The following is a 26,853-nucleotide window of genomic DNA, read 5'->3' on the forward strand; positions in this document are numbered from 1 at the left end:
CAATCAGATGGGGCTTCACTGTCACTCAGAAGCTTGCTGACTAGCAATAAATATTCATAGAACTGATTAGATGTTAATTGCACAAATCACCACCTCTTCAGCCAACTCCAGGAACCTCACTGTCACCCACCCTGGTTAAAGAGGCAGGAGAAAATGTCTCTTCTGTAGGCCTCTTAAGGTTAATCTGGTGGCTCAGATGGAGGTTAAATGTGTCACCTTGCCATGTCCCTTAACACAGCCACAGCAGGGCTTCCCTGGTTCTGCCCCATGTGAAGGGCTGTGCTCCTGCTAGTGCAGCCCCCAGGGGCAGGAGCCCAGAGACATCTCTGCAGCTGTCCTGGCCCCCTCTCCCCACACACTGCTTGCTGTCCAAGCCCACAGGGATTGCCCTTCGCTGCTCCTCTGTTATCCCTGTTCTTCCCATCCAGACAGTTTTGCCAGGTCCCTTCAGCAAGGTAAAGGAGCAAAGCATGCTGTGCTGGCAGGACATATGGGCCTGTCCCTGCACAGCCTGTGCCTTTGAGGGCCCATATGTGCTGGCCACCTTGCACCATCCCCACTGTCTCCCTGAGGTGTTGGGCTGGCACCTCTAGTGACACGACTGTCCCCATGGACAGCTGTCAGACATGAGGTGTCCCCCGTGGGGTGGCACAGCATCTGTGGCAGAGGGTGCAGGCTGCTCAGAGGGTGTTTGTACCTTGCATCCTCCTGAGGTTTGTGCTGCCCCTGCTCTGGAGCTGAGGTGGAAGCCCTGTTCCTGTCAGTGCCAGCCCTTCCTCAGTGATGACCCACAGAGACCCAGACTCCTGCACCCTCCCTTGTGCATTCCTTGCACCCCTCTGCCCCACCATGCACAGCCTCCTTGAACTTGGCCCACCAGCCTCGAGCAGCAAGCTGCTGTCTGTACACAGGCTCACACACATGGGAAGGTGATAACCTGGGACAGGCAACATTCATCTTCATTGCAGAGAGGCAGCAGGATTGGAAATGGCACGGCAAGATGAGACTGCTGCATGCCCCTGTCACAGGCACTTAGAGCAGAGACACTGCAGATGTGACAGCAGTGACACTCCAAGAAATCCTGGCCAGGTCTCAACCCCTGTCTGCCTGGGCTTCCCCCAGCCCCCCAAATGGGCCCTGTGCCAGGCTGGAGGCAGAACTGATCCACAGTGAGGTGCAGCAGAGAGGCCACGGTGCCTTTAAGAGCCATCCTGCTCTCTACATTTGTGTTCTGGCCTTTCTGTGTGAAATGCACACTCAAAACAAAAAAATTAAGAAGGAAGAAGTACCTCAGTACCCCTGCCTCAGTGGGTCCCTCACCGTCAGGTATTGAGTTGCTTTCTAACCACCAAACATAAGTGGTGGGAGATAGGAGGAGATGCTCCTGTTGGGGTCACAAATCTGACTGCACCATTCCAACCAGCTCCAATACAATGGGGCTGTGCTTCTTTCCATACAAAAGACTGGCTGCCATCCCTCTGAGGCCATTGCAATAGCCTTTCCAATCCTATGGATTTATGGTATGAGCTGACAGAACTGCTGTCCGCTCTTGGTGTCAATCCCTGCTCTGCTGTGCAGGGGTGAGGCACGAGTGCTCACACAGAGGGAGGCACAAGGCTGGCAGTCCTGGTGCATATAACCCTGTTTAGCTGACTGAAAACAGCTCCTTGATTTTCCTGTTGTGCTGAAGGCTGTGTGATGCACAGCTGAGCCGTTTCAGGCCTGACAGGAATAGTGTCTCTAATGGGTGCTCTCACCTTGCGACTGAACACCATCCTGACCAACTTGGATGCAGTCTTGCCTCCATTTGCTCCTGAGCCCCCATCACCAAGAGCCCTCAGCCCCTGGTAAAGGACAGGTTCAGCTGATGTCCTTTGATCACTCTCACTCCATAATTCAGTCCCATGTGCCTCCAATTGTACGCTGTCCTACCCCTCCACCTCACAGAGGTTTTCTCTACCTAAGCTCTACTGCAGGAGGCTGCTGGCTCTCCTCACAGCTGCTCCATCTCCATCAGTGCAAACAATTTCTAGAATGCCTTTAAAAATGTATTAACCTTCCAAAAAGGAGCTGATAAACAGGGGATAGGAGGACGGGAAGGAGTGGGAAAGAGGCAAGATGCAGCAATGTGGTCTATTCCACACATCTGCACTATTCTCCTCCTAGCCCTTTTATGAAAATAGATGGACATTTATTATGAAAAAGAATGGCTGTGTGTGTGCAGGAATCCTTAGGCAGGCAGGGAATAAGTGTCAGTCTTCTGCATGTATGTCTGTGTGAGCCACACATGCTGGCTATGGGGAAGAGAAATACCTCCACCATGCAGAGAGCAATCTGTCAGACTGAGCACCTGAGGGGCTCTGGGTGTGTGTGCCTGTGTGTGTGTGCCTGTGTGAGCTGCTGCAGCTGCCCTCAGCACACAGAATGTGTGAGGGTGGTCAGCAGCACGTGCCCTGGTGATGCCATTTGAGTTGCACAAGTCTCCAATAAATGTCAAAGGGCTCCAAGAGAGTCTGTCAAAGCACACAGACATGAGTGGGGGCTCAGTTTTAGAAACCTGTCCCCTGACACCCAGGCCAACACCAGACACATGGTTACTCAGCAGAGATGAGGTCAGACCACACTCAGAGAGAGCACAAGTTGCATTTCTGTTGGGCAACACCACATGCCATTGTGTTCATGGCACTGAGGAGACCAGGGCATCACATAGCAAGTTTAGAAATGCATTTTCTCCACTGGAGTCAAGGAAAGGCAATGGAAACCCAAATTCACTGCCTGTCTCCCTGCCTCAGTTTCTAGGAGAAACAAAACATGGTCCAACCCTTCCTGACTCTTGTGGTTAGCTTGACAGATGGAAGGTACACAATTGCCTGTGTCTGTGCATTGTTTTGCCTCTCTCAAGTTGTACTTCCCACCCTGTAACCCCTGGGAGTAATTTTTCTCTGTGGTGTGGGTATCTAGGGGAAGCAGGGAAGAGAAAGGACATATGCAGACTGAAGAGAATTAGAAGGGCTGGGGATGAGGAGGAATGGGGAAGAGCTTGGATAGACCCTGATGTAATAGGAATGATCCAGGTAAACTGTAGGGAGGGCTTAGCCTGGATTCCCACACCAAACACCAGGTAACTATGAGTAGAATAGAGACTCCAGACTAAATTTTGATGGCTTTTGTCACACAGGGTATAAGCCTGAGAAGCACTAGAACAGACATTTCTCACTCCAGTCCTGGGCTCTGGGGCGTCTCTCACCAACCAAATGCATATTTGTACTTCTCTCACATATATGGGAGATGTTGCCAAGCTAAGGGGCCATATTCTGCCTTCCCTTCCACCTCTGGACATGAGCCTGCCTCTGCACTGAACCCAAAGCAGGAGTGACTGTGTGTGGGCAAGCACGTGTGCTCCAGAGCAATGGGCAGCAAACTCACTCTGCATCACATCAGCAACAAAGAGATTCAGTGCAGGAGACATTTGCAGGCATGAGCAGAAGAAAACCTTCACGCTCCTTCTCCAGGGTGAGCGCATGCTTCAGCTCTGAGATACGCTCCCTGCCTCCTGAAATTAATTCAGCATTCCTGAGGCTTGGGCAAAAAGAGGTGGAATGAATAATTGGGCTGTGCTGGCCTTGCTGCAGATTGCCTGGTAGATACAGCCCTCTGCAGGAAGGAAAAAGCCAAGAGACTGCAGCAGTGCTCAGGCTGCTCTGCTGGAACGTGATACTCTTGTCTCACATCCTCTGACTTTATCATGAAAATGACCACGTTACCCTGAGTTTTGGGCTTGTTTTAACCTCTTTTTATTTCTCTCTTTACACAAGAGACAAAACCCCCAGGCTCCAGATGATACCATTGTATGAAGATGGGAATGAATGCCTCTGTGTGTGTGCTGGTGGGGAGGTAGGTGTATGTACCTCCATTTTTTCATGCCATCTGACTGCAAAACTTTCAGATACAAAACCCAGGCCTCAAGGAACCAACCTTTGTCAGGGAGCCATCAGCCAGGAGGAGAGCTAGAGTTTGGATTTCTTCCCTAAGGAAATCTGTGGTGATCCCTGAGTCTCAAAAAAGAAAAACAAAACACCCAGAGCTGCTTTCCTGGTCCCACAGCATCTCTCTGCTCAGTTAGCCCTTATGTTGGATAGGGATTCAATTATCTCTAACTTTTTAACATTTATGGCACAGTTACCGAGCGGGGACTTCCCAGGATTACAGCCCTCACTACAGGATGTAGGAAGGGAGAGAGGGATTTCTTCTGGACTGAGGGCTTCTGATCTTACTTTGACCTCTGGTTTCACAGCAAGTTTCTAAATATTGGTGGCCTCCACCCCACAACCACTACACATCTGTTCATGGAAGAGAAACCATTGGGGCCTTTCTGCTCTGCAACTGACTGGGAGATGCTCAGCTCCAAGAGAATCCACATGGTCCCTCACAGAAAAATACCCTGGCCTGGTGTGACAACAGGAGGGGCTGGAGACACTGTGCAGACATTCCTTTTTCCTCTCAGATCCTGTCCCACATGTCTGGGCCTACATGGGAGAGCCCAAAGGCCAATTGCTGTTGAGCCTTTATGTTTGGACATGGGCAACTCCCTGCCCACAGTTCTGAGTCCTCAGTGGATCGCACCCTGCGCCTCTGCCTTCAGTTTGGAAGGGGAAGAGGCAGAGGGCAAGCTGTCCTGTCAGTCATCTGCCTGCCAGGTGGGAGGCAGATGGAACCAAAGCTCCCAAATTTCCTCACTGGAAGAGCCCAGTGTGAGAGGGAAGCTGTCCAATAACCTCCACCTTTCTGATGCCGTGACCAGGTCATGGTTCAGTTTTTGCTGGCAATCTTTTTCTTACGGGCAGAGACCAGATCATAGAAAGGATGCTGTGTGATGTTGGTCCTGGAAATTAGAAGAAATGGGAGCAAAAGTAAGAGATTTAATGATGGAGAGCAGCACAGACAAACTAACTGAACTTGCACAGAGACATCACTTATCAAAATGTAGGACTGGAGATCTGCAGACTTACAGCAGAGAATTTAGCTGTGGCTAGAGATTCTCCAGAAGGGACTTCAAAACTCTTTAAAGTCAAGGAATACCATAGTTGTTATACTGCAAACATTTCTTCCCACCCCCCTTTTCAAGCTCTCATAAAAGATAACCAAATAAACTTTGTGGCCACTTGATCCCAGGGCTGAAAAAAGGCAACTCAAGCCTCACGCTCTCCTCACCGTATTGCCTCAATCCACTCATCACGCTCTGCTGGAGTGGCTGCTGAGATCTTGTAGGACTGATGCTTGCCTTCAACCACCTTCCTATCCCCATCTGTTTTGCAGGCTTTGATCTTCTGCCCTTTGCAGTTGGGAATGAAGAGTTCAAAGCAGTTCTGTTCAAAAGGAAACAAAGTGGAGCAGTAGGATTAGACAGGGGACAAAGAAGGCTGCTGCCTTCAACCATGGGTAACAGGCCAAGAGAGCTTTCAACAGACAGGAGTCTCCAAAATGCAAATGACCCTATCTTCCCTCACTCCAAAAATTTCCCTATGAGTTAGATGACCTTCCTTCTTAGGTAGGCACACCCCTCCTCTGAGCAACTGGACATTAAAACCAGGCTTTATGGAGAGATGGAGCATCAACACTTATCAAAACACACCTTCTAGGATCTGTCACTCCACTCCACTAATGAAAATCCTTCCCCCTCTTAAGTAGATGCAGCATCCTCTTTTCTGCCTGCCACCACACAGATAGAAGGCACTTTTCCCAGAGCCATGACACATTGAAAAGTGGGTATCCACAAAAGACACACAGAAGAAATGAGTCACTTCCTGGGCAAGTTCCCTAACACCAACAGTTCTGTTTGGTCTACATGTGCTGTAACTCATTATGGAGAATCCCGAGGAGAGAAATTAAACCCACGTCTCCTGGTGCAAAATAAGTAGGGAGTCAGCTGTGTGCATTCATCTCTGCCCCCCTACACACACATACACACATGAAAACATACAATACAGTCAGCCAAAGGACAGCTCTCTACTTACACCAAAAACATAAATTAAAAACACAGCCTTGTCTAGATGGGGCAAACAAGGCAGTTTGCAACGGCACCTTCCCTCTGAGAAGCAAGTAGAACACGAGCAATTTGTGTAGGGTAGGAGTCATCTTTGTGCCTCTTCTCTTCCCCCAACCATCTGATAGCCTGTGTTGGCAGAGTGCCAGCCAATGGACACTTACTGGCTTTTTAGGATCATCCACCTTCCGGACTGATAGATTCTCCAAGGGGATGATGCCCCGAGGCTCTTTGTCCTGAAGGCAAGGAAACATGAATTAACACCCAACATACTCCCCAAATTTATGCCACTGTTCAGAACCTCTCTGATTTCCCCTGTGCGGGCCTTAGTGGAGGTGACAAGGGCAGAATACTGCCGCAGGAGACCCCTTCCATTGACACAATGGGGAGTTTAGTCAAGAGGAGACCACAGCCACAGTGTCCAGCCTCTCTCCTCCTCCCCATGGGAGGTGAGGAAACAGCACAGGAGAGAGTGGAGGCGTGAGATCAGTCTGGGAGCACAGGGTAAAAGGGGGAGATTAGCCTCTGCTCCTCCCTGGCCCCTCAGAGGCTCATAACCACCCAGCCATGAGTTAAGCCCTTACCGTGGTATATTCAAAGTAATACAGGCAGTTATCAGTCAGAATGAACCAGCGGCGTTTCCAGGTCTTCACACGTCCTCCTAAAGGCAGTGAGGTTCAGGAGCCATTAGTCACACATTTTTCTGTCCTTCCCCCAAGCTCCTGACATGCACACAGTCACACCCTCCCAGCTCTCCCTGTGGCTGAGCCCCAAGGAGACAGCACGGCACCACTGACGTGACGCTGTGTGATAGACACTCACACACAGAGCCAGTTTTGCTCTGCTGGGTCTGGGAATGGGGAGGGCTATGTTTTTGAGTCCCTTTTTGAGCAGACAGAGCCTGCAGGAGCTGGGACGAGGGAGCAGGCAGCTGGTTTCAACAGCAGGTGTCAGCCTCAGCCTGCCACAGCAGACGGGAGCAAAGGACAGCAGAGATGACGGTAGGTTCCTGGGGCAGATTTGTGGTGGGAGGCAGGCAAACGGGGAGCCAGAGGAGCTAGGGGAGCCCCTCCCTTACCTAGTTTCACCAGCCAGCCTTCACGGTTAGGGTTGAAGAAAGTGTGGGTGAGGTCGTTGCCATCATCCTCTGGTATGGAGAACGGCTCGTTCTTTATGCTCTCAAACAGATTCTGCCCCAGAGCATTGGTGGGGAAGGACAGAGAGAGAAAGGTTGATTTCAGATAAAGCTTGTACACAACTATCCTAGGTCCATCTATCCACCACTCTGTTTTTACAAGGCAAGCTGGGTGAAGGGCAGGAGAGCACATGATGAGCACTGGGGGTAAAACAGTCCCCAGTCTGCACCTCACAGGGTCTCCAGGGGGATCACCAGCTCTTTTCTGCATCTTGTGCCATAAAAAGAGTCTCAGTTTGGAAAACCACAGCCATGAAATGGTGCTCCCATAGCAAGACAGGCTGCAGTGAGCAAACCCAGCATGTCACAAGTGCTACTGTGGGTACTATTAAGGCACTAGGATGGGACTCAGCACAGCAGAGGTGCAGCCTCATTTAGAACCTGGGCTGGTGGTGTCAAATGCGGCAGGGAGAGCAGCACGTAGACCTCCATGGCCACAAGGAGGCACATTTCACAGAGCCAAAGCTTTGGCACTGCGGGGCACAAAGGGTGACATTCATACAGCAGTGACAGGGAGGCAGGTTACTGCTCTCAAAGGATGCTGAAATGTTGTTCACATCATTACATCTGCCATCATTTACTACACAAATCCCAAGCCAAGGGGGAAAAAAAAGACTACAGGGTCTTGCACCTTCCCTAAATTGCCTGAAAGAAATAACACTCTGGAAAAAGATCTAAAGCCTCTACCCTGAGGGGATGCTGCTCAGCAAAGCCCAGGTGTGGGATGCAGGCAGCCCCTTTGACACAAGACAGAAGTTTTTTGGGCCAGGCTCCTTGGGTGAAGGCAGATACACCTAAGCAGGCTGCCCACCTCTACCTTGCCTCACAGGGCAGGTTCCATGCCTGCTGAGCCTTCAGGAAAATGCCAGCTGTAGCTTTGCTAATGGGTGCATTTCCTGTCTCTGCACCTTTGCTTCTCAGTGCACCCAGGGGATGAGAGAATGGGAATTCCTCTTACCTTTAGAAGCTCTTCTGGCAGGTCCCCTCCATTGTCAATGCCTCTGTTGATGGACACAAACCTTTCAAAGTGGGGTTTGTCTTTCACATTGGGGTTGTGCAGGCTGGTGTTAAGCATGATGATAGAGAAGGAGAGTACATAACAGGTATCTAGCAATGAGAAAGAAAATCAGCATGGGTGGCACTTGTCTTACAGGGCAGAACAATCCACACCACAGGTGGCTTGGATTTTAGTCACTTGAAGAAGAGAGTCATCCTCTCATTTGTAGGAGAAGAAGGGTTCCCTCTGCTAGGAGAAAGAGGGACACAGTTGATTTCCTATCAGGGAGGTCATTCCATGCCCTTAGGATAATGGGGCATGTTGGGCAGATGCAGTCTAATAACAGCTCTGCCAGCAGGAAAGGTTCTGCAGACCTACATCTGTCCGTGCTATCCCTGCTGGGATGAGGTAACACCTCATGTGAGGCTGGGAGCCCTTCTCCAGTCTGGTGCCCATCAGGAGGGCCTGGAGCACAGTAGCAAAAGGAGGCCTGAAGATGCTCAGTTTATTGAAAATCTTCACAAGAACTGGGCTGCCTCCTTTAGCTTAAGGGGAAACACCTCCTAGTGATGCTGCCTGTCCTTTGTGAATGGAAAGGGAAGGCTCCTCTCCCTGGCAAACAGCCTAGCTCAGCTGTACAGGCCTTCCTCCCTTAACTACCTGTGGACTGGAACACTCCTGGGTTGCACTTGCAGTACCAGTTGGCAAAGGCCTCCATCATCCTGTCAATCTTCTGCGCCTCCCCAGGCAGCCGGAAGCTCCAGAGGAACTGTCTGTTGGGAGCAGAGTGTCACAGCACCAGTCAGATGGGGTCCAAGGGACAGGGGTGCCTCCCCTCAACCCGTGCCACACCACAAGCATAAGAGAAGTGACCCCATCACAGTGGGGAGACAACACAGGCCATGGAGCAGGAGCTCTGCTCCTCTCTGGAAATTTTCTGGATACATCACCCTCCAACACCCTGAATGCAGGAAGGAGAACTAAGGCTCCCAGAAATCACGGCTCTGCTCCCCTAATGAGAGCCCTGCAAGGCAGCAGAGGCCTCAGGAGAAAGAGTCTTGCCAGGAGGCAGTCTCAATAAAACAAGTGCCCTAAAGCAGAGTCACTTTGTTATTGATGTAATGGGCACTGAGGACAGACGTTTCCTGCTGCCAAATCAACCTTTTTCATCCCCCAGACACTGAAACCACAGTAACCCACTCTTCTGCACATGGGCAACCAAATCAAGGGGCAATCAAAGTGCTTCCCACCCCCCTGAGAAACTGCTGATGCCTCACAGAGTAACAGACCTGGAGCCAACACACACAGCAGGGCCTTGGGAAGCTCCCACTTCAGCCCAAGAGGGCTTCCTGACCTTCCTGTGTGGTGAGGGCCAGTGGCTGAGCAGGTTCCAGCACTGTCCCCTGCACGCTCACTCACCTCAGTGCCTGCACCAGGTTGAGGTTGGCAAATTGGTGACATGCCACAAAGGCCTGCAGGATCTGAATGTTTGTGGGGTCCCTGGGAGAGCAGAGAGGGAAAAGGTCAGAAGAGAGCTTTGAGCCTGCTCTGCCTGGATGTCCCTTGGTGTGACAACACGCACCTGGCTCCATCCCAGTCTCACTTCCCCTCTGACCAAGAAGAAGTCAAGGTGCACACTCCATTCTGGGATGACTGATCCCATTACAGGCAGGAGAAAAGGCAGCCCATACAGCCAGCCTTAGTCACATTCCAAAGGCCCTCCCAGGGGTGTCCTGCCCACCCAGCCCACTGTGGTTGGAGATATGCTCAGTCTTGGCCCCTGGATGAGGTCTGCCACAGGTCATCCAAAATGGTAGCTCAGAGGCGCCGGGCAGGACAGGGACTCCAAGGGGTCTCCTCCTCCTGGGTTGCTCACCTCCCACCCAGGTAATCGCCAATGGCTGTCTTGTTCAGGCCTTCACCCTTGTGGAGGAATCTGGCAATCTCCTGAAGGTCTGAAGACAACACCTGGTGCTCTATCAGGTACTGGATCCCCTGGGAAGGAGAAGCAAGACTGGGAAGTAAAGCAGCTCTATGATCTATTGAGAAAACAGGATCCCAACACTGATATCAGCCTTCCTTAGCTTTAGTGTACTTGCTCCTCTCTTCTCTTAGTGTACTCCCCACTCCCTTCATGGGAGACCACAGCCACGTTCTCATCTTCATTCAACCCCTCTTCGTCCACTATGGGTTGTCAGTCTCATTTTCATTTCATCCCTAGATTTGGCTAAATGTTTCACTGGGATGGAAACTCAAACAAAATAGGGCAATGTAGATTTAAAGTCTAAAAAGGAAAAGTCAAAATAATAAATTTTAATGTTTTCAATCAAAATGTCTTCCTGTTCTGTTCCTAAATGTCTTTTCCCCCCTAAATTAACTTAAAAGAAAAATTGTTTATTTTAAAGAAGGCATAATAAAAAAAAATGTACTCAGACAAAAATATGGGCTTGAAACAATTTGAGACAATTTTTTCCTAGATTTTTCTTCTATGCCACAGAACAGAGAAGTCTGCAATCTTTTCAGCTCCATCCCTCCTAGACAATAAGGATGGAATATGCTTTTTAAGGAATATAGAGGTTGTGAGTTGGGTTGTACAAAGAGTCAATATCCTATTTTAGAGAGAATTTCATGACTTTTAAAGGCAGAGAAAAAGCTGAGGCTTTTTTCAAAAGATTCTTGACAATCTCACAATGTTGCAGTTCTCCAGACCACACTGCAATTCTCCTTGCAATATACAATAAAAGAATGAAAATTGTTTTAGATCCATCAACATGTTCTACTTCAAGAGAATCATTTCACTTTCTTTTGCAATATATATGTAACTATTTTAAAAGGCCCCAAAGAAAAAGCAGTTTTAAACAAAGAAATCAAAATTTTTGTGAGATTTTTCCACTCTATTTTCCTTTCTTTTTCCCTAGACAGATTTTCAGTAAGATCAATTTAATTTTGAAAAGCATTGCAGGTGTGATGTGTCACAGTTGTCACAAGGGTCTTCAGGGTGAGAGAGAGACGAGAATGTTGACCTCATGTTCAGAAGGCTTGATTTATTATTTTATGATATATATTACATTATGACTATACTAAAAAGAATAGAAGGAAAAGTTCTCAGAAGGCTAGCTAAGCTAAGAATAGAAAAGAATGAATCACAAAGGAGCTCTCTCCGACTCTGTCCCAGAGAGAGTTTGGTCCTTGATTGGCCATTAACTCTACACATCCAACATGGGCCAATCACAGGAATGCTGTTGCATTCCACAGCAGCAGATAACCATTGTTTACATTCTTTTTCTGGAGCCTCAGCTTCCCAGAAGGGAAAATTCTAAAGAAATGATTTTTATGAAAATATGTCGGTGACATTTCACCCTTTTAATTTTATTAAATTAAAAAGAAAAAAGTTTGTAATTTTCTCTTTCCTCTGCATATACAGAGGAAAGAACAAACACTTGACAGGTTATCTGTTGCCAATCCAAATCTCAATCAAGTGCTGGTGTGGAATGAACAGGGAATTTCTTCACCTGTAGAACATACAATTCTATCAAATCACCAAAACAATCTTACAATATAAGAAAATGCAAAAACAATGTAAAGAAAGTTCAAGTTCAAGCAGCTGAGTTTCAGAAAAAGTCCATGGACTGAAGATGTTCCTCTTTGCCATCTCTGAAACTCCTTTTTGGTCCTGAAGCAGGCTTGCTGCAGAAAAGTCCATCAATAATTATCAAAAGTCCATTGACAGTCACAAAGAATTTTAAACAATTTGAGACAACTTCTGGAATTTCTTGCCACAGCCCTTTATTGAACAACTTTGGGCTGAAGCTAATTTTTGGCCCTTCAATGCTTCAGAGCTACTGCCAGCTATTTCAACTCTTTTTTTTTTTTTTTTTTTTTTTTAATCGTTAAAAGTAGCAGCAGCAGAGCAGAGCCAGAGAAAGGCCCTGGGGGGCCCTGGCCCATGAACAGATCAGGAACCCCAGATCTGGCCACAAAAAGGCGGGCCAGGACCGGAAGGGGGAAGCAAAACCCCCAAATCCATCAGGAGGCTGGGAGGTGGCCCTGGTCCAGGGACCCGAGCCCAACAGCCCAGGCCCAGCCCCTGAGGCAGGCTCTGTCTTGCCACAGGCCTGCACTCTGCTGCCAGTACAATGGCAGAACGCGTGGTGAGACGCTTCTTTTCCCCAAAATCACTGAGGCATGCCAGCAGCAGGGGAATAGAAGAAGCCCCAAGAACCCTTATCTCGGGTCTAGGAATGTTCGTTCCCCACAGCAAACAAGCCATGATCGCTTCCTACTGTGCCCTCTGCCTCTGCAATGCAAATGCAACAGGTGTGTCTCCCATCTGCCTCACGGCCCCCCGCCCCTACCCCCTCTGGGCTGGGGACCAAAGCAGAACTCTCGGGACCCACCTGCCCCTCGCCGCTGGGGTGCATGAGGGGCGGCAGAGAGATTTGCACCCCCTAAGGGAAAGCAACTGACCAACCACCTCCCAATCCGCCGAGAATGCTGATTTTGAATGTCGGCAGACGGGCTGCCCCAGCCCCCAGCTGTCGGGCCATGCCTCTTCCACGGAAGGAGAGACCAATGCCCTCTTCCCCTGCCCCAGGTCCCCCCGCAGGGGCAGCCCCGGGACAACCCGAAAAACTCGGGGGGTAAATCGCGCTGGGTGCAGGAGCCGCCACGGCAGCTGCTGCTGGGAGCGGCGGGACCGCAGGCTGCTCTGCCTCTGCGGGAGAGGCTGGCGGGCACGACACGGGGTCGGCAGCGTCTTCTGCCGGCTCCGGGATCCGCTGTGGAGGCGGCGAGGCCGGAGAGGGGGCTGGCGGAGGCGGCGAGGCCGGAGAGAATGCATCCCCCGCTGAGCCGGAAGCGGCAGCCGCGTCGTCGTCGCCTAGCAACAGCGGCGCAGCCACGGGAAGCGGCGGAAATGGCTCCGGATCTCCATGGCCCAGCAACAGCGACGCAGCTGCAGGGAGCGGTGTTTCTGAGCTCTCAGGAGCAGGCGGGGAAGCCGGTGAAGGCGCGGGCAGGACCGCCCAGGGAGGCGGCTGTGGGGCGGGTCCGGGCGGTGCTCGCGGCGCTGGCCAGGGCGGTACTTGCGGCGCAGGCCGGGGCGGTGCTCGCGGCGCCGGCCGGGGTGGCGCCGCGCACTCTTCACTCCCCGGAGACGCAGTAAAAAAAACTTCGGCTCCCGGCAAAACTCCCCCCCCCGCCCACCGGGATGCAGTGGGGCTGGGAAGCAGCAGATCGTCCCCCCGCAAAGGGTCTTCTCCTGCTGGAGACAGGGGAAATGGGGCGAGCCCGTTGCAGTTAGCAATCCAGGGTAAAACAGCTGCTCTCTGTTTCAAAACTGGAAAGAGCATTCTAAATGCTGGATAAATCTGGAGGTATCCAAACCCACGGTCCAAAACAAATTGGAAAATGGAGTCCATGTACTCCCATACGAACACATCGAGTGCGTACAGCACATCCGTGAAAAACCCAAAGAGCTTTGCCCATCGAAAAAACTCATAGAAATCTGTCTCCAACAGGAGAATTCCGTCCTCTTCATCCCATTTTTGCCAGAGGGCAATAAAATTCTCCTCTGAAGGGGAGAAAGGAACCTCCTCCTCTATGGGGGAAATCCTCCAAATCAACAGCCACAAACTATGAAGGGCCGCATTTTCAGGAAGGGAAAAGCCAACACCTTTACCTTTTGAAAGAGTCTAGCAGGCTCTGGCCAGCTCCATGGTGCTGGTGCGCTTTCCAAACATCTTCCTGGAGGCTTTTCAGAAGGTTCTCTTTGTGGTCAGCCTTGCTGTGAACTCTGTCCAAATCAGGATCTTCAGTTCTTCAGCTCCTGGCTAGAATCGACTTCTGTGGTCACTTGTGAAGCAACCATCAATGCCACACATTCAGGGTTTACCCAGTGCAGCACTTGCTCCTCTGGGGGTCTCTCCAAGTAATTTGCTCTTCAGACGAGGGGTCACCAATTGATGGTTTTGTCCTCCTCATTCACTCGGGGTTCACCAATTGTGACAGTGGTCACAAGGGTCTTCAGGGTGAGAGAGAGGTGAGAATGTTGACCTCATGTTCAGAAGGCTTGATTTATTATTTTATGATATATATTACATTATGACTATACTAAAAAGAATAGAAGGAAAAGTTCTCAGAAAGCTAGCTAACCTAAGAATAGAAAAGAATGAATCACAAAGGAGTTCTCTCTGACTCTGTCCCAGAGAGAGCTCGGTCCTTGATTGGCCATTAACTATTCACATCCAACATGGGCCAATCACAGGTGCACCTGTTGCATTCCACAGCAGCAGATAACCATTGTTTACATTCTTTTTCTGGGGCCTCAGCTTCCCAGAAGGGAAAATCCTAAAGAAAGGATTTTTATGAAAAGATGGCGGTGACAGTGATGATGGGGCCCCATTTTCCAGAAGAAAATGTTTCTCCCCAAAGCTGTTTATCAACTGGATTCCTAATGCTTACCTCCTCCAGCCTCAGGAACTTTCCATGGGATCTTGGAGAGAGGAACTAATTTTTAAGTATCAGCATTGCATGGATGGAGTGTAACCTTAGAAAGGAGGGGCAAAGAAATTTCCTTGCATTGCAGCACCTCCCACTCTATGGCATGTAGCAAGAGGGAGGCAATAATCAGGGATCTGCATTATATAGACACAGAGCATGTAACATTTTGACAAGTCTGATTGGCACTGAACTCATAAAGCTAAACTGATTTGGGGTTAGAGTTAGTTTGGACACTCCTGCACAGCATGGCAGAGAGAGATGCCTTAGGGGCTGCAAACCAAGGTCAGGCAGAAAGGCAAAATAAAACCAACTCTCACACAGGCTCTAAGTGCGGACATCGCTGCTCTGAGACAACTCCACTGGCAGAGGGACATCCAGGGGACTGGCAAGCACTCCAGCTGGGCTGTGCACACTGAGAAAGGCACCTTGGCGCTCTCAGCAGGGCACAGAGGAGGCATGAAGAGCTGTCACACAGAGCAGCAGCCACCCAAGATGTTGGCTGCGGTGGTGAGCTAATGATCACCCATCGTTTGATCACAGCTTGTGGTTTTCTCGAAGAGCTCAAAATATGCTCCACTAATGAGAAGGAAGGAAGAGGGTACTTTCTTATATCTTCTCTACTTAATCATGATAGTTTTAGAGTTTTCTGCAGACGGCTGAAGGCTATGGAGCCTTGATATCAGTGGTCAGAGCTCCAGAAAGTGGAAAAGCTATGTTAACTCCACAATTCAAGCAAAACTGTTTCCAAAATGACAGAGGCATTCTCTCCTCTCCTGTTCTGAATGAGCCAAGGAACCTGACACACTCTCAAAACTTCTCACCTTCTTAGTTCATCCTCCTTTGTCACATTATAGCAAGCTCCTAGCCTCTGACAGTCAGAAGGGCTGTGCTGAAGGAAGTCCAGCTCTCATGGCATGCTGGCAGTGTCGCAGCATCCTCCCTTTACTTCTCTTAGGTTTGGGCTGAATTGCATGGTGTGGCCTCTAAGCCCATGGTGGGGGAGGCAACAGAGCTTGATTATATCAGAAGACCTCAGTCAGGGGCAGGGTGGAGGCTGCTCCCAACAGGAGCCTCAGTGAGGTGGGAACCCATCCCCACAGTCCTCTGCCACAGCTCCTTGGACATCAGTGGCTGCAACTGGAACAGGAGCCAGCAGAGGCTCTTCCTCCCAGCTTTACCCTCAGAGGTGAAATGAACAAATCCTACCTTTTCAGGATCCATGTTAAATTTCTTCCGGCCCAGGGACAGAATTTTATCCCTCTCTGACTGCTTGCTGTAAACACAAAAAAGAAGGAAAAGTCAAACTTAGAATAAAGGACCATGTGATTTCACTCACAAGGTGAGATATCACATGGACAGTTGTCTGACTATCCAGGAATAATGAGAAATCTGAGAAGAGAAGGGCCTCATTTCCCTGCCCATTTCCCTGACATTGTTGAGAACCAAACCCCATGAGTGTTTTTGTTTTTTCAACTTATAAAGAGAGACTTTGTAAGCAAAGGAATACTCATTCCACTTACCTGATCTGCTCTTCAGGATTACTGTCTGCCACTTGCTTCTCCTCTTCACGTTGGAAACGCTCAATTTCTGCAATAACCTCAGCAATCTGCTCCTTCAGCTTCTGCAAAAGCAATATCAGGAAGATGAAGGCAATGGAGGGGAACACAGCAGACACAGCCTAAGGAAGCATGAGAGCATGTCTAACTTCTTCCCTCGGTCACAGGAAAAGGACAGGTCAGGCGGTCATGACCAGCCAAGGATGCCTATGAAATGGGCACTGCTCTGGAATGACCCTGCTGGATTCCAGATGGAAAGAGAGACAGAAGGATGTTCTCATGCCTATTGCCAATCAAGACTGGAAAAATCAAGCTTAATCAAAGTGGCAGGTGTCAGGGAACTTGCCCCACTGTCAATTCCAGTTCCTCAAACAATGTCAGATGCAAGAATCCTTCCATTCTGCCCATTCCTTTTGAGCTTTTATTTTGCATAGCCTTGCTACACATCTAGGAAAGGAGAAGTGGAACTGGTAACTGTGAGATCAATATGAACCTAAAGTGGCTGTATTGCGAAACACAGAATTTTTAATGTGCCTGTCATTTAAATACCATTGAACAGACAACTCTGTTCAGTGGAGAAAAAAGAGAGAAGGAGTAAAGTAATTACTGCCAGATTTTAAAAAATCAATTGTGGAATTTACTTTCCTTTAGGCCCATGACAGACCATGGCTGCCTTAACTGGATATTCTGTGTTACCATGGAAATGAAAGTGTCTATAGCTCGTTTCCATCCTGCAGTTATGTTCTACCTCAAAGCCAAAGTGCACCACAGCTCTCTTCTAGGAATCACCCAAATTCTTCCCCACACCAACCAGAACAGGCAAGGGAAGAAAGGATCTGTCATAAAAGAACCTTTCTCATCAAGGAATGAGGATGTGGATGGAGCACATAATCAGATAGAGAAACTGAATTTCTGCAATATTCCATAAATTAAAAGAACTTCTGGGTTTCAGTTTTGCTCTGGCCACCTTCTGTTGTGCTTCATTGGTCCCCAGAGCTGTGAGTGTTCCTTACTAAGTTTTAGGTGTTGCACAAATGTAACAGAACCGTGATCTCAGCTCATTACTTTCAAATTATTATCAATTTTATTTTATTCACTGCTTTTTGCAGCGTTACTGGCAAGCCAAGACCCATCCTCTTTTCTCTTCCCCCCCTCCCCTTGCCCCAGATATGCCCCCAAGTCTTTGTCCTTAAGGGTACTGATAGATACACTGTGAAAAAAAACATCCCCTGGGGAAAATGTCTCTTGTTCTATGGCACTCTTTTCACCCAAACTCACTCTGTTCCACTGGCCATTGTGTATTCCATTGCTTAATGGCTTTGGGTTTGAAAGCATGGGTTTGTGCAGTCTAGCAACCTTTCTCTGTCCATAGTGGGCAAAAGAAATGTAGCATTCCTGTTCAAGTATCCTGCTCTTATAGTGCCCATTGCCTGTTGTGAAAACTGAAGAGAAACAAACACACACAAGCAAATCCCAGGCACGTACATTCACATTCTGTTCTGCAGAGGGGGCATGAGAGACCATTCTGGTTTGCAGCAGAGAGAGGAGGTCTGGAAGCCTAAGAAGTAACACGTAGTTTGGCTTAATCCTTTACTGCATTCCAGGAAATATTGCAGCTATTCCCTAGGCATCTGGACAGCTTCATGTTGTGGAAAAAAAATCAGTCCAAGTCCAATGATTCAGTGCTATAAGCTCTCTCAAATGGGAAACCACATTTCATGGTGGAGGCAGAATGGAATGGAAAGGGCACAGCACCATGCAGGGCTGTGATGCAGTCTTAGTGACTGATTTTGAATCTGTTACTTCCAGACATTTTAGGAGCTGCTGGAGAAATGGTTGAGTCTGCTAAAAAAAAAGAAGGAAAACAAGTCCCAGCCACAGACACTTGTGTGGAAGGTCCTGCCATGAGACCTCTTTGGAGACAGGATCCTTCATGGAGGACTTGCTAGAGGTCCACAAAGCAAACAAAAGTCTGATAAACACAGGGGGTGCTGCAGGTAACTAGGACTGATATGCCTTTAGCCGGTAATCAGTAATTAAAAAGAATCATAAACGCTGAGCCAGACGCCTGCCAGCATGACTTAGTGAAGACATTTCTTTATTCCTACATTTACAATCCCAGCTCAATGTTGCTCAAACATCCCACTGGGGCAGCTGATGATTCATGCAGCAGAGAGTACCACAGGCTGGATGTACCCTGGTGGCAAACAGGCCAGGGCAGCCTGAAGTTTAAAACTGAAGCTGGATCATGACTGAGAAAATGTCTCTTTTGCAAGAGCACTTCTGCATGGCCTGGACTGCTATGCAAAGATGGTCCTTGGTGAAGATAGATTTCAGAAGGCTAGGCAGGAACAAGGGACAGGATGGTCCTTACCTCAATGTCATCCAAAAGCTCCTGCCTGTGCTTCCTGATTGTCTCTATTTCAGCCTCTTCAGCCTCAGTCAAGCCATTTGATTCTGAAAGAAAAAAGATTCCTGTGAAAACTCTACTGGGGCCAACATATCATGGAAAAAGCTGCCCCAACCTCTCAGCACTTACCTTCTCCTAGGGTCATTCCACAGCAACTCTGATTTCTGTGCTCCCTGCTGTTGCAACCACTGCACCTCACCTTTGCCTTGCCAATGGTTCTGAACCCAGAGTGTGCACACAGACCATACCCCCCTCCTTGCAGCCAGAGGCTCTGCACAGCCCTCTCAGCTGACCCTGCAGGCACCCACTGCCTATTCAGCCAATTCTGCTCACCCTGAGCACAGTGAAGAGGTCTCACAAAATGCTCTCTGGTGGTTATGTCAGTCATCTTTAGGTACTGAAAGTTCACGACCTAAAAACTTCATCTACATCCAAACCTCCCAAGAAACCACTGGCTTCGTGAGTTGATCTGCCATAGCTAGAGTCAGGAATGGCTTAAGAGAGAAAATCAAGGTTTTCCAAGTAGGATCTAGGGGATGAAAGCCTTGCTGAAAAAGGAATGTCTTTAAGTGGCTGCTGTTCTGTAAACAATTGTTCTGTGAACAGAAAATGCAGAAATATGAGTAGGCTTCCTTGTAATGTACAGGAATTCAAACAAATAGCAGCAAAACCAAGGCAACCACAATATGATTCACAAAAGACCTAAAAAATGGGGTGACAGTACTGCTGCTAAATATAATGCAGGTGAACCACAGCCTCTTCTGCAAGGAGAATGAGAAGGCTGTAGCCCTAGAGGGGAGACAAAGCAGAAGATGAGGCCCCAGGAAAAAAGCAGAGCTTGCAGATGGCTGAGAGCACTGGAGATCACTGGTGAACTTGCAGACAGGGTCCTTGCTGCACTAAACACGGCAAGATAAAGTGTCCCCAGGAAGCCAGGTCAAGTCACTGGATGCCCTGCTCCACTGTTTCATAAAACAAAATCCCCTGGGCCTCCTGTCTTCCCAGAAAAAGGGGAAGTAGCACCAGTTGCATTGGAAATTCTCTTAGTGTGGATCTCACATGCAAAACAACTGCTATAAATGTGAGTGGAAGAAAAAAAGGGAAGGAAGCAGCCACGACAGACAGAAGGAAAAGCGACAAGAGCAATCATCTTAGTATGCTTCTTTCCTGTCATGGCCACAACAGCTCAGAAAGACTCGCCTTCCCCAATCCTAATCTCTCCCCTATCCTCCTGGCTGGTTGGGTTTCCATGTGCTAAGTATGTTCCTGTTATTTTTCTTAGGCTTCAGCCTCTTTCCTGCCACTCTTCCTGATGGTTTCAAGCATTGCATTCCCTGGGGAGAGGCTGCTGAGTCTGTGGGGGTAAAGCACAGGGCAAGGAGCCAGCACAAATCCAGGCTGGGAAGGACCCACGTGCCCTCCCAGCCCTGCAAGCAGCCCTTGTGAAGAGCAACAAGAAGCTGTCTGATTGATGAAGCCAGTCAAGACGGAAGGAAAAAAGCATCCAAAAGCTTGCAACAGCCAAACCTGTAGGTGAGGGGAAAACCAAAGCAGGCAGGAAGATTAGCAAACAAAAAACAAAGAAATGAGAAGAAACCACAAAGAAAACCAACCAAAACCATGCAGTAGCTCTGGTACTTGTCTGGTGGGTTGCTGACTTCCCTTTAAATGTCAGCCCTGGGCCTCTGAGCAGTGCCCAGGCTGTTCAGCTTAATTTCTGTATCCTGCAGTTGTGGTGTCTGCAGGAGATCAGGCTGGCATCTCCATCTCTCCAGCTGTATCTCTCTCATTCCTTTCAGGGCTTGTAATTGTGGAATCACTGGCGTGACTCCTTGACAAATTACAACAAAGACCTTTTGCTCTGTGTTTCTTTCCACAAAAGCACCATAGGAGGACAGCCCTGAGGAACCTTGCCTTCCCCACCCCATCAGCAAACTCTGTGGTGTGGCTGGTTGCTTTGCTTCAGTTGTTCTGTGTCTACTAAAGCATCTCAAAGAGTCATGAGGCTCCCAGGGGATGCCATCTCACCCACACAACCCCCAACAAGGCTGTAATTAACACAGGCCCCCTCCCTCCTGAACATCTGGAAACCCCAACTCCCACCTGCCGAGTTTGTCAGAATGAGAAAAGTGTGGGAAGGACTGTGTGGGGGGAGGGCAGGGGAGAAAAAGAAGGAGTCACAAAGAAGGGGAAGCAATCAAGGAGTAAAAAGGTGGGAAAGGGTGACAGAGTTTGGAAAAAATGGATGGATCAAACTTTTAGGGCAATTTAGACTGAGCTGCAGAGACGGTCTTTGTCAGGTTTCCTATACAGCTTAAGTCCTTGGTTGCCTTAGAAAATGGTCCATGCCTTATTGAAGTCCTCAGTACCACCTCAGCTCTACTTCCCTCTAGGACTAGGTCAGCACACAGGTGAAGCATAGCCCTGGTCAGGGTTCTCTGCACAGGGGGAAATTTCACCCTGGTGAAGAACACACCACAAAAACATGCGCAGGTTTCAGAAGGATGTTCTCAGCCCAACCAACACCAAAGTTTTCCAGTTCAGACACACAAAAAATGGCTAGTATCCTCTCCAGAGAGAACATTAGGTTGTTGTTTGGAATTTATTTTCAGAGAGCAAATGTTGAAAGGGAAGTGCATCAGCATCACATTTGTGGGTCTTACACCTGCTCCTGAGGTTGTTTCCCCACTGTCAGGGCAGACCCACATAGAAAGACCTGCCAGTTCTTAACAAACTGACCAGGGTTGTATTTCCAGTGCTGTCACTCAGGACACAAACTTCAATTCCAGTTGTGTGGTTTATGACTTCAGCCTCCCTGCCCAGAGGACAGGTCAGAGTTGCCCAAACATCTGGGTACTTGTGTGGTGAGCAGAGAGTTCTGTGTTTGCTGGTTTCATTTCCCACTGCAAAGGGCTGTGCTGAACCACCCAGGTGTTCAGTGGCTTTCAGTTCCATGGAAAATTATAGGAATAGGCAGATGGCTTTTGAAGCACAGAGGTAAGTGGGAAATGACCACCCAGGAGGGCTGGAAGGATGAACTGCAGAAGCAGCAGGGGAAGGTTAAGAAGAATGATTGTATCTGTGTCACCGCTGCAGACCCGTGTTACACACTTGTGGTATGACAGCAAAGGTTCATCAGGCTCATTTGCAAGGCAATGGAGGGCTTAAAGTATCACTGCTAAAGGGTTTGGGCACCTCCACCCACGGCAGCACAAAAGCAGAGCAGCCCAATAGGCAGCTTCTGCTTGAAGGAAGCTCCCTGATAGAAAAAATTCACCTGAAATTTCTTTTCTTTTTCGATATGGCTGCTGTGTAATCTCCAGTACAGACCACCACCTCCACAGATAGGTGCCAGTCTAGTAGCAGAGAGATGACAAAGCCTTCCACTCCTCAAGTCCCTCCAGCCATGTACATCTCCCTCCTGCAGCACTCCACAGTTCTCTGCCAGCTCGTGTGAGAAGAAATTCAATATCAATCCCAACAGATTTAATTTGCACATTTCAGCTATGGGGGGAAAGCTGGGAAGAAGAATTTATGTTGTCTACTGGCCCCATTATCTCTTGTGACAATTTACACCCATCCTTCAGGATAGCTTTCCATGACTTTTGACTACACATCCCAGCACAGGACACCACAGCACCAGTCTGCTCTCCTTTGTGCCACACATCCAGCTCAAGGGCCTGGCACACCTGCTCTGTGGCCTCACTCAGACAGTCCTGAGAGCGTTCTGAAGGAAGCTGGAAGAGGACACATACTGCAGTGAGAGCAGCCTCCCCAAGGCATCAAACAGATGTGCACTTAGCAGGACCATCATGTCTCCAGGTAAGAGTGGCCCTAGAGAAAGGTGTACGTGCACCTCTGACCTTCAGGACAACCGTGCCACAATTCCAAATGCAATCAGTACTCTAAAGCTCACTGGAAAATGTTTCTGGCGGCAGCCTTGGGTCCCAAGGGAGTTCAGCATCAAACAAACCCACTTTCTGACTCAGCTGTGGAAAGACAGGATGGGATTGAGCAAAACCATCAGTCAGAGCCAGCACATCTCTCCAGGTATTGCCTGTCTCCAGGCTCTGCCTCTACCCAGAACTGAGCAAACCCCCACAGTGCCTGATCTCCTTGTGCTATTGCAGTATGTATACTGTCTTGAAAGTACACTTGTTTGAACGTGTCACTTTCAAGACATAATTAATGCAGTAACACATAACTTGAGTGAATGACTGTGTCAGACCTTCAGTTAGGAGATCCTCAGTTTCTGTTGAAGGCACAGCCCAAAATAAATAGCAAAATATCAGTTATCCCTCCTCCTGCCCAGTTTGTCCTGCAGAACCTTTGCCCACAGTTGCTTTCAGACTGTGAGGGCTGGGTGATCAGGAGACCCATTTTCACCAACATTCAGTACCAGTCAGATGCTGACAAGAACTCAGCTCCTACAGGTACCACCAATTTCCCTGGCCAGCAAGGTTGGTATGCAGCTTGAGCATTCCCTTTCCTTGCCTACACACCTCAGAGCTAAAAAGTGCACAACAGTTGTTGAAACTGGGCACTGCTTTTTGCTTTCACTCTCCATATCCTATACACAAAAGCCTGAGGGGACAGAGTCAGAATGAGAGGAGATATTACAAGGTGATCCTTTTTCCTCCTTTGTTCAGCCTGTTCCCACTCAGCTCTCCCTCTCTGACACACTCAGAGCTTCCTCAGCCAGAAGCTGGAAATGTTCAGTCTGGTGGCATGCCCTTCTTTGCTGAATCCCAACCACTTTATCCACCACCTGCCAGGGCAGGAAATAAAACCCAAGATCTCTCTCAGTTCCTCAGATGTGGTTCATTTCCCCTCACTCACATCTGCCCACTGAGATTATTTCAGGACCAGGCAGGCCCACCTGTAGATCCTCTGGAGCTTCCAGAACCCCAACACAGTTGTCTACCTCGAACATGGCCATAAGCAAGGGAGGCCCCAGCACCAAAAGCCTTGCACGGGTGTTACACTTGGATGCCCAACTGCACGAGAGGCTCTACCAAGGCAAGCCAGCTCCTGGCATCTGTAGGGAAACACCAGGGACGAGCTTGCCAGAGTTCAGTGAGAGCAGCCAAAGCCTACAATGCTCACCACTCCAGGTGTCACATATGCCACTGACACTGAGGAGTCAGTTCCCAGCTCGGCTCAGCACCGCTGGCCCAAGGAATCAGAGCAGGAACACTCTCAGCACAAAGGCCATTCAAACCTGTGGGGAAATTTCTCCCGATGGGAAAGGAGAGCAAGTAAAAAGAAACCCATGCCTAATGCTGAAAACTGATAAGCATTTAACTGTACCACCAGGGATCTTCCAGCATGTCATTCCTCCAGCCACAGCACCCACTCTGGCTGCTGGGATTTCATGGCGTGCTCTTCTCCATCAAACTGAGCACAGAGCCCTCTACCCAAAAAAGACACACAATGGTTGAGGCTTACCAGCAGGACAAAGGTCCATCCTGAAGAGCACGATATATTTGCAACACAACTGGTGTTCCTCCTTGTATTTGGTTTGTTCAGATGCTTCACAGAACTGAAACAACTTGGAGGCAGCAAACGCTACCGCAGCAGCTTTGGGGGGGCGGGTTTCCCTGTGACTCCTCCTTCCCCTCCTTGTCCTCCCCCCTGTCATATATCACAAGCTTGTGGCAGTGCAGAAAACTCTGTGCATGTTTTAATGAGCCAACAGGGGCTCATTGCCTACTTTTAAATGCAAATGCCCAAATGCATTTCCATCCCAGCAGCTTTTTGGGAATCTTTGTTTGAGGAGATTAAAATGAGCGGTGAGAGGCTTTGGCCTGAGGTACTCAGAGGAGAAAGAGGGAAAAAGGAAGTTCTTGATTCAGAAAACCCATCTGATTGGGGAAGTGGTTTCATTTTAAAGGGAAGTTTCTTCCTATGTTAATTCAGCAGCAGAGTTGGGTGGGAGCAGGGATGGGAATGAAGGCTCCAGAACTGGAGGATGGTTGATGGAGGGCAGGATAGAGTTGTCAGACTCTTCTGCCTCGCTCAATGCTCGGTGTAACTTAAAGTCTTGCTCCTTTCTCCCCCCCCAACAAAGTGTTTTTCATGTGAAACCTTGTAAGCAAGGATAGAGAGAACTAAGAAGAAATGCAGTCCTCTCTCAGGTTTAGCAATATTCCTGATGGTGAGAGAGCTGGAATTAGCAGCCATTCAGGAACAGGAATGAAATATTGAAGTTGGAGGACAAAGCTGAACCAACACTCCAGAAAGGAGATACTGTCAATCAAAAATGATATTGAAAAATCCAAAAAATTTGAAATGGAGTGACTACAACCAATGGTACTGAGATGAAACTGGGTGTAGGGAAATACAGTAAACGTGCCAAAATTATGGCACATTTGAAATCCCTAAAATCAGGCAAGAAAGGTAAACAAAGAGACAGAGGAGAAAAAGGGACAGAAGAGAAACAGAAAAATTGAAATAGGGAAAAAAAAAAACCCAACCAAAAAAACTACCCCCAATAGGATGTGAAAACCAGAAAAGCCAGTGGGATGACCTGAAGTGCAGGAATACAGACCAAAGCCTACCCAATTGATCCTCATTTCAATTGCATGATTTCATTCCCTTTCCTAAATGAAATCTTCCTTTCAGGAAAGGGAAGGAAATCTTGAAATCAGAGGTCAGACTTGAACAAATACTCCCAAAAGGAGATATGGTCAACCAAAAATGAAACTGAAAATACCAGAAAATTCACCCAAATGAAACTGAAAAATCCAGAAAATTTGAAATGGGATGACTAGAACCAATGGTACTAGATGAAATCGGGTGTAGGGATATAGAGCAAAACATGCCAAAATTATCCCATATGAAATCCTTCAACTGAGGAAAGAAAGGTAAACAAAGAAACATAATTGAAACAGAAAAATTGAAATTAAAAAAAAAAAAAAAGAACAAAAATAAACCCCCAACAGGATGTGAAAACAAGAAAATAAACAAGAAAATCCAATGGGATGACCTGAAGTACAGGAATACAGACTGAAACTTGCCCAATTGAGCCTCATTGAAATCACAAGATTTCATTCCCTTTCCTGAAATGAAGAATTTCAACTTTGTCCTCCGATTTCAAGATTTGATTCCCTTTCCTGAAAGGAAGAATTTTCTGAAAGGAAAGGGAATGAACAGAGTTGAACAGTCCCAAAAAGAGATATTGTCAATCAAAAATTAAATTGAAAAATCCAGAAAATTTGAAATAGAATGATTACAGCAGATCATACTGAGATGAAGTTGGGTGTAGGGAAATAGCCCAAAACTTTCCAAAATTATCCCCCGATTTGGTCCCTTGCTCTGGGGCCATTCAGCCTCAGAAAGAAAGACACAGATTGCCCTCCCTTCTTCCCAGTGTCTTGTACATGCTCTAAGCTGTGGTTATGCTGAAAGTTCAGTGCTGCTTTTGGATAAACCTTCGGTAAAGAGTGGGAGATACCCCCAGCTTATACATGTCAAGCAGTGGCAGAAATCCAGAATTAATTTACACAGGCAGCTGTAGGTAGGGCCACAACCTGTGATCCTTAGGAAGAGCTGGTGGTGTGCATTTGGGACTCACTTCTATAGCCAGTTTAAAAATATTTACTAAGAAGCAGTTAGAAACTTGGAGTGAAAAAGAGGAAGGGAGTGAGCTACATGAATGCAAAGTCATTTCCAGCTGTTACACCCATGTCTTCACCCGGATCTTCATTACACAAAATGGCCACACCTAAAAGCTATTAGAGGCTTTGTGACGTGGGTCACAAATTGTCGATACCCTACTCTTGGCAAACTAAATTTCTGTCTTGAGACTCTGGGCTGCATAAGAGGAGAATTCACTGGCCCAGAGCCCCCAGTTTCTTCACTGGAGCTGGTTCTGGTGCATAACCTCCAGTTTTTCCTTCCATCACCCTTTTCTACAAAAAAGTAGTTTAAGCAGTACTGCAGCTGGCATCAAGCAGACATGCCAGCCTGAAGCACTCACTAGAAAGATTTGATCTTGTCACAGCATACATCACAGCTGAGATGGCCATGATGTACAGAGCAACACCATACAATTTCAGACTGCTTCAGCCCACACAGAGTAACACCAGCTCACTCCACAAGGCTGCAAGCATCTGCTCCTGTTGTTCTTTAGCCCAACCCTTCATACCC

General features: G+C 48.3%; 1 protein-coding gene across 1 annotated transcript; it reads right to left on the reverse strand.

Moving 5' to 3' along the window:
* Nucleotides 1-3,797: 3,797 nt before the first annotated feature.
* On the reverse strand, nucleotides 3,798-24,231 carry CYTH4 (cytohesin 4). Its single transcript, XM_059472245.1, has 13 exons — nucleotides 24,151-24,231; nucleotides 18,667-18,749; nucleotides 16,257-16,357; nucleotides 15,943-16,009; nucleotides 10,112-10,230; nucleotides 9,655-9,735; nucleotides 8,896-9,008; nucleotides 8,197-8,345; nucleotides 7,122-7,233; nucleotides 6,628-6,704; nucleotides 6,208-6,279; nucleotides 5,212-5,366; nucleotides 3,798-4,882 (listed from the first exon to the last, which is right to left on the reverse strand). Exons 1-13 carry the CDS (start codon nucleotides 24,167-24,169, stop codon nucleotides 4,810-4,812), a joined length of 1,221 nt encoding a protein of 406 aa, XP_059328228.1. The 5' UTR covers nucleotides 24,170-24,231; the 3' UTR covers nucleotides 3,798-4,809.
* Nucleotides 24,232-26,853: the final 2,622 nt, after the last annotated feature.

Source organism: Ammospiza nelsoni, chromosome 5, assembly GCF_027579445.1.
Source record: "Ammospiza nelsoni isolate bAmmNel1 chromosome 5, bAmmNel1.pri, whole genome shotgun sequence".
Lineage (NCBI taxonomy): Eukaryota > Metazoa > Chordata > Aves > Passeriformes > Passerellidae > Ammospiza > Ammospiza nelsoni.

Bases quoted from the DNA above. Each gene is read 5' to 3' on its own strand.
- CYTH4 (XM_059472245.1), bottom strand. The intron at 16,358-18,666 runs GTAAGGACCATC...TTGCTTTTGCAG, and splicing joins AGCTTTTGGATGACATTGAG to AAGCTGAAGGAGCAGATTGC. The intron at 8,346-8,895 runs GTAGTTAAGGGA...TCTCATTGCTAG, and splicing joins AGGAGTGTTCCAGTCCACAG to ATACCTGTTATGTACTCTCC.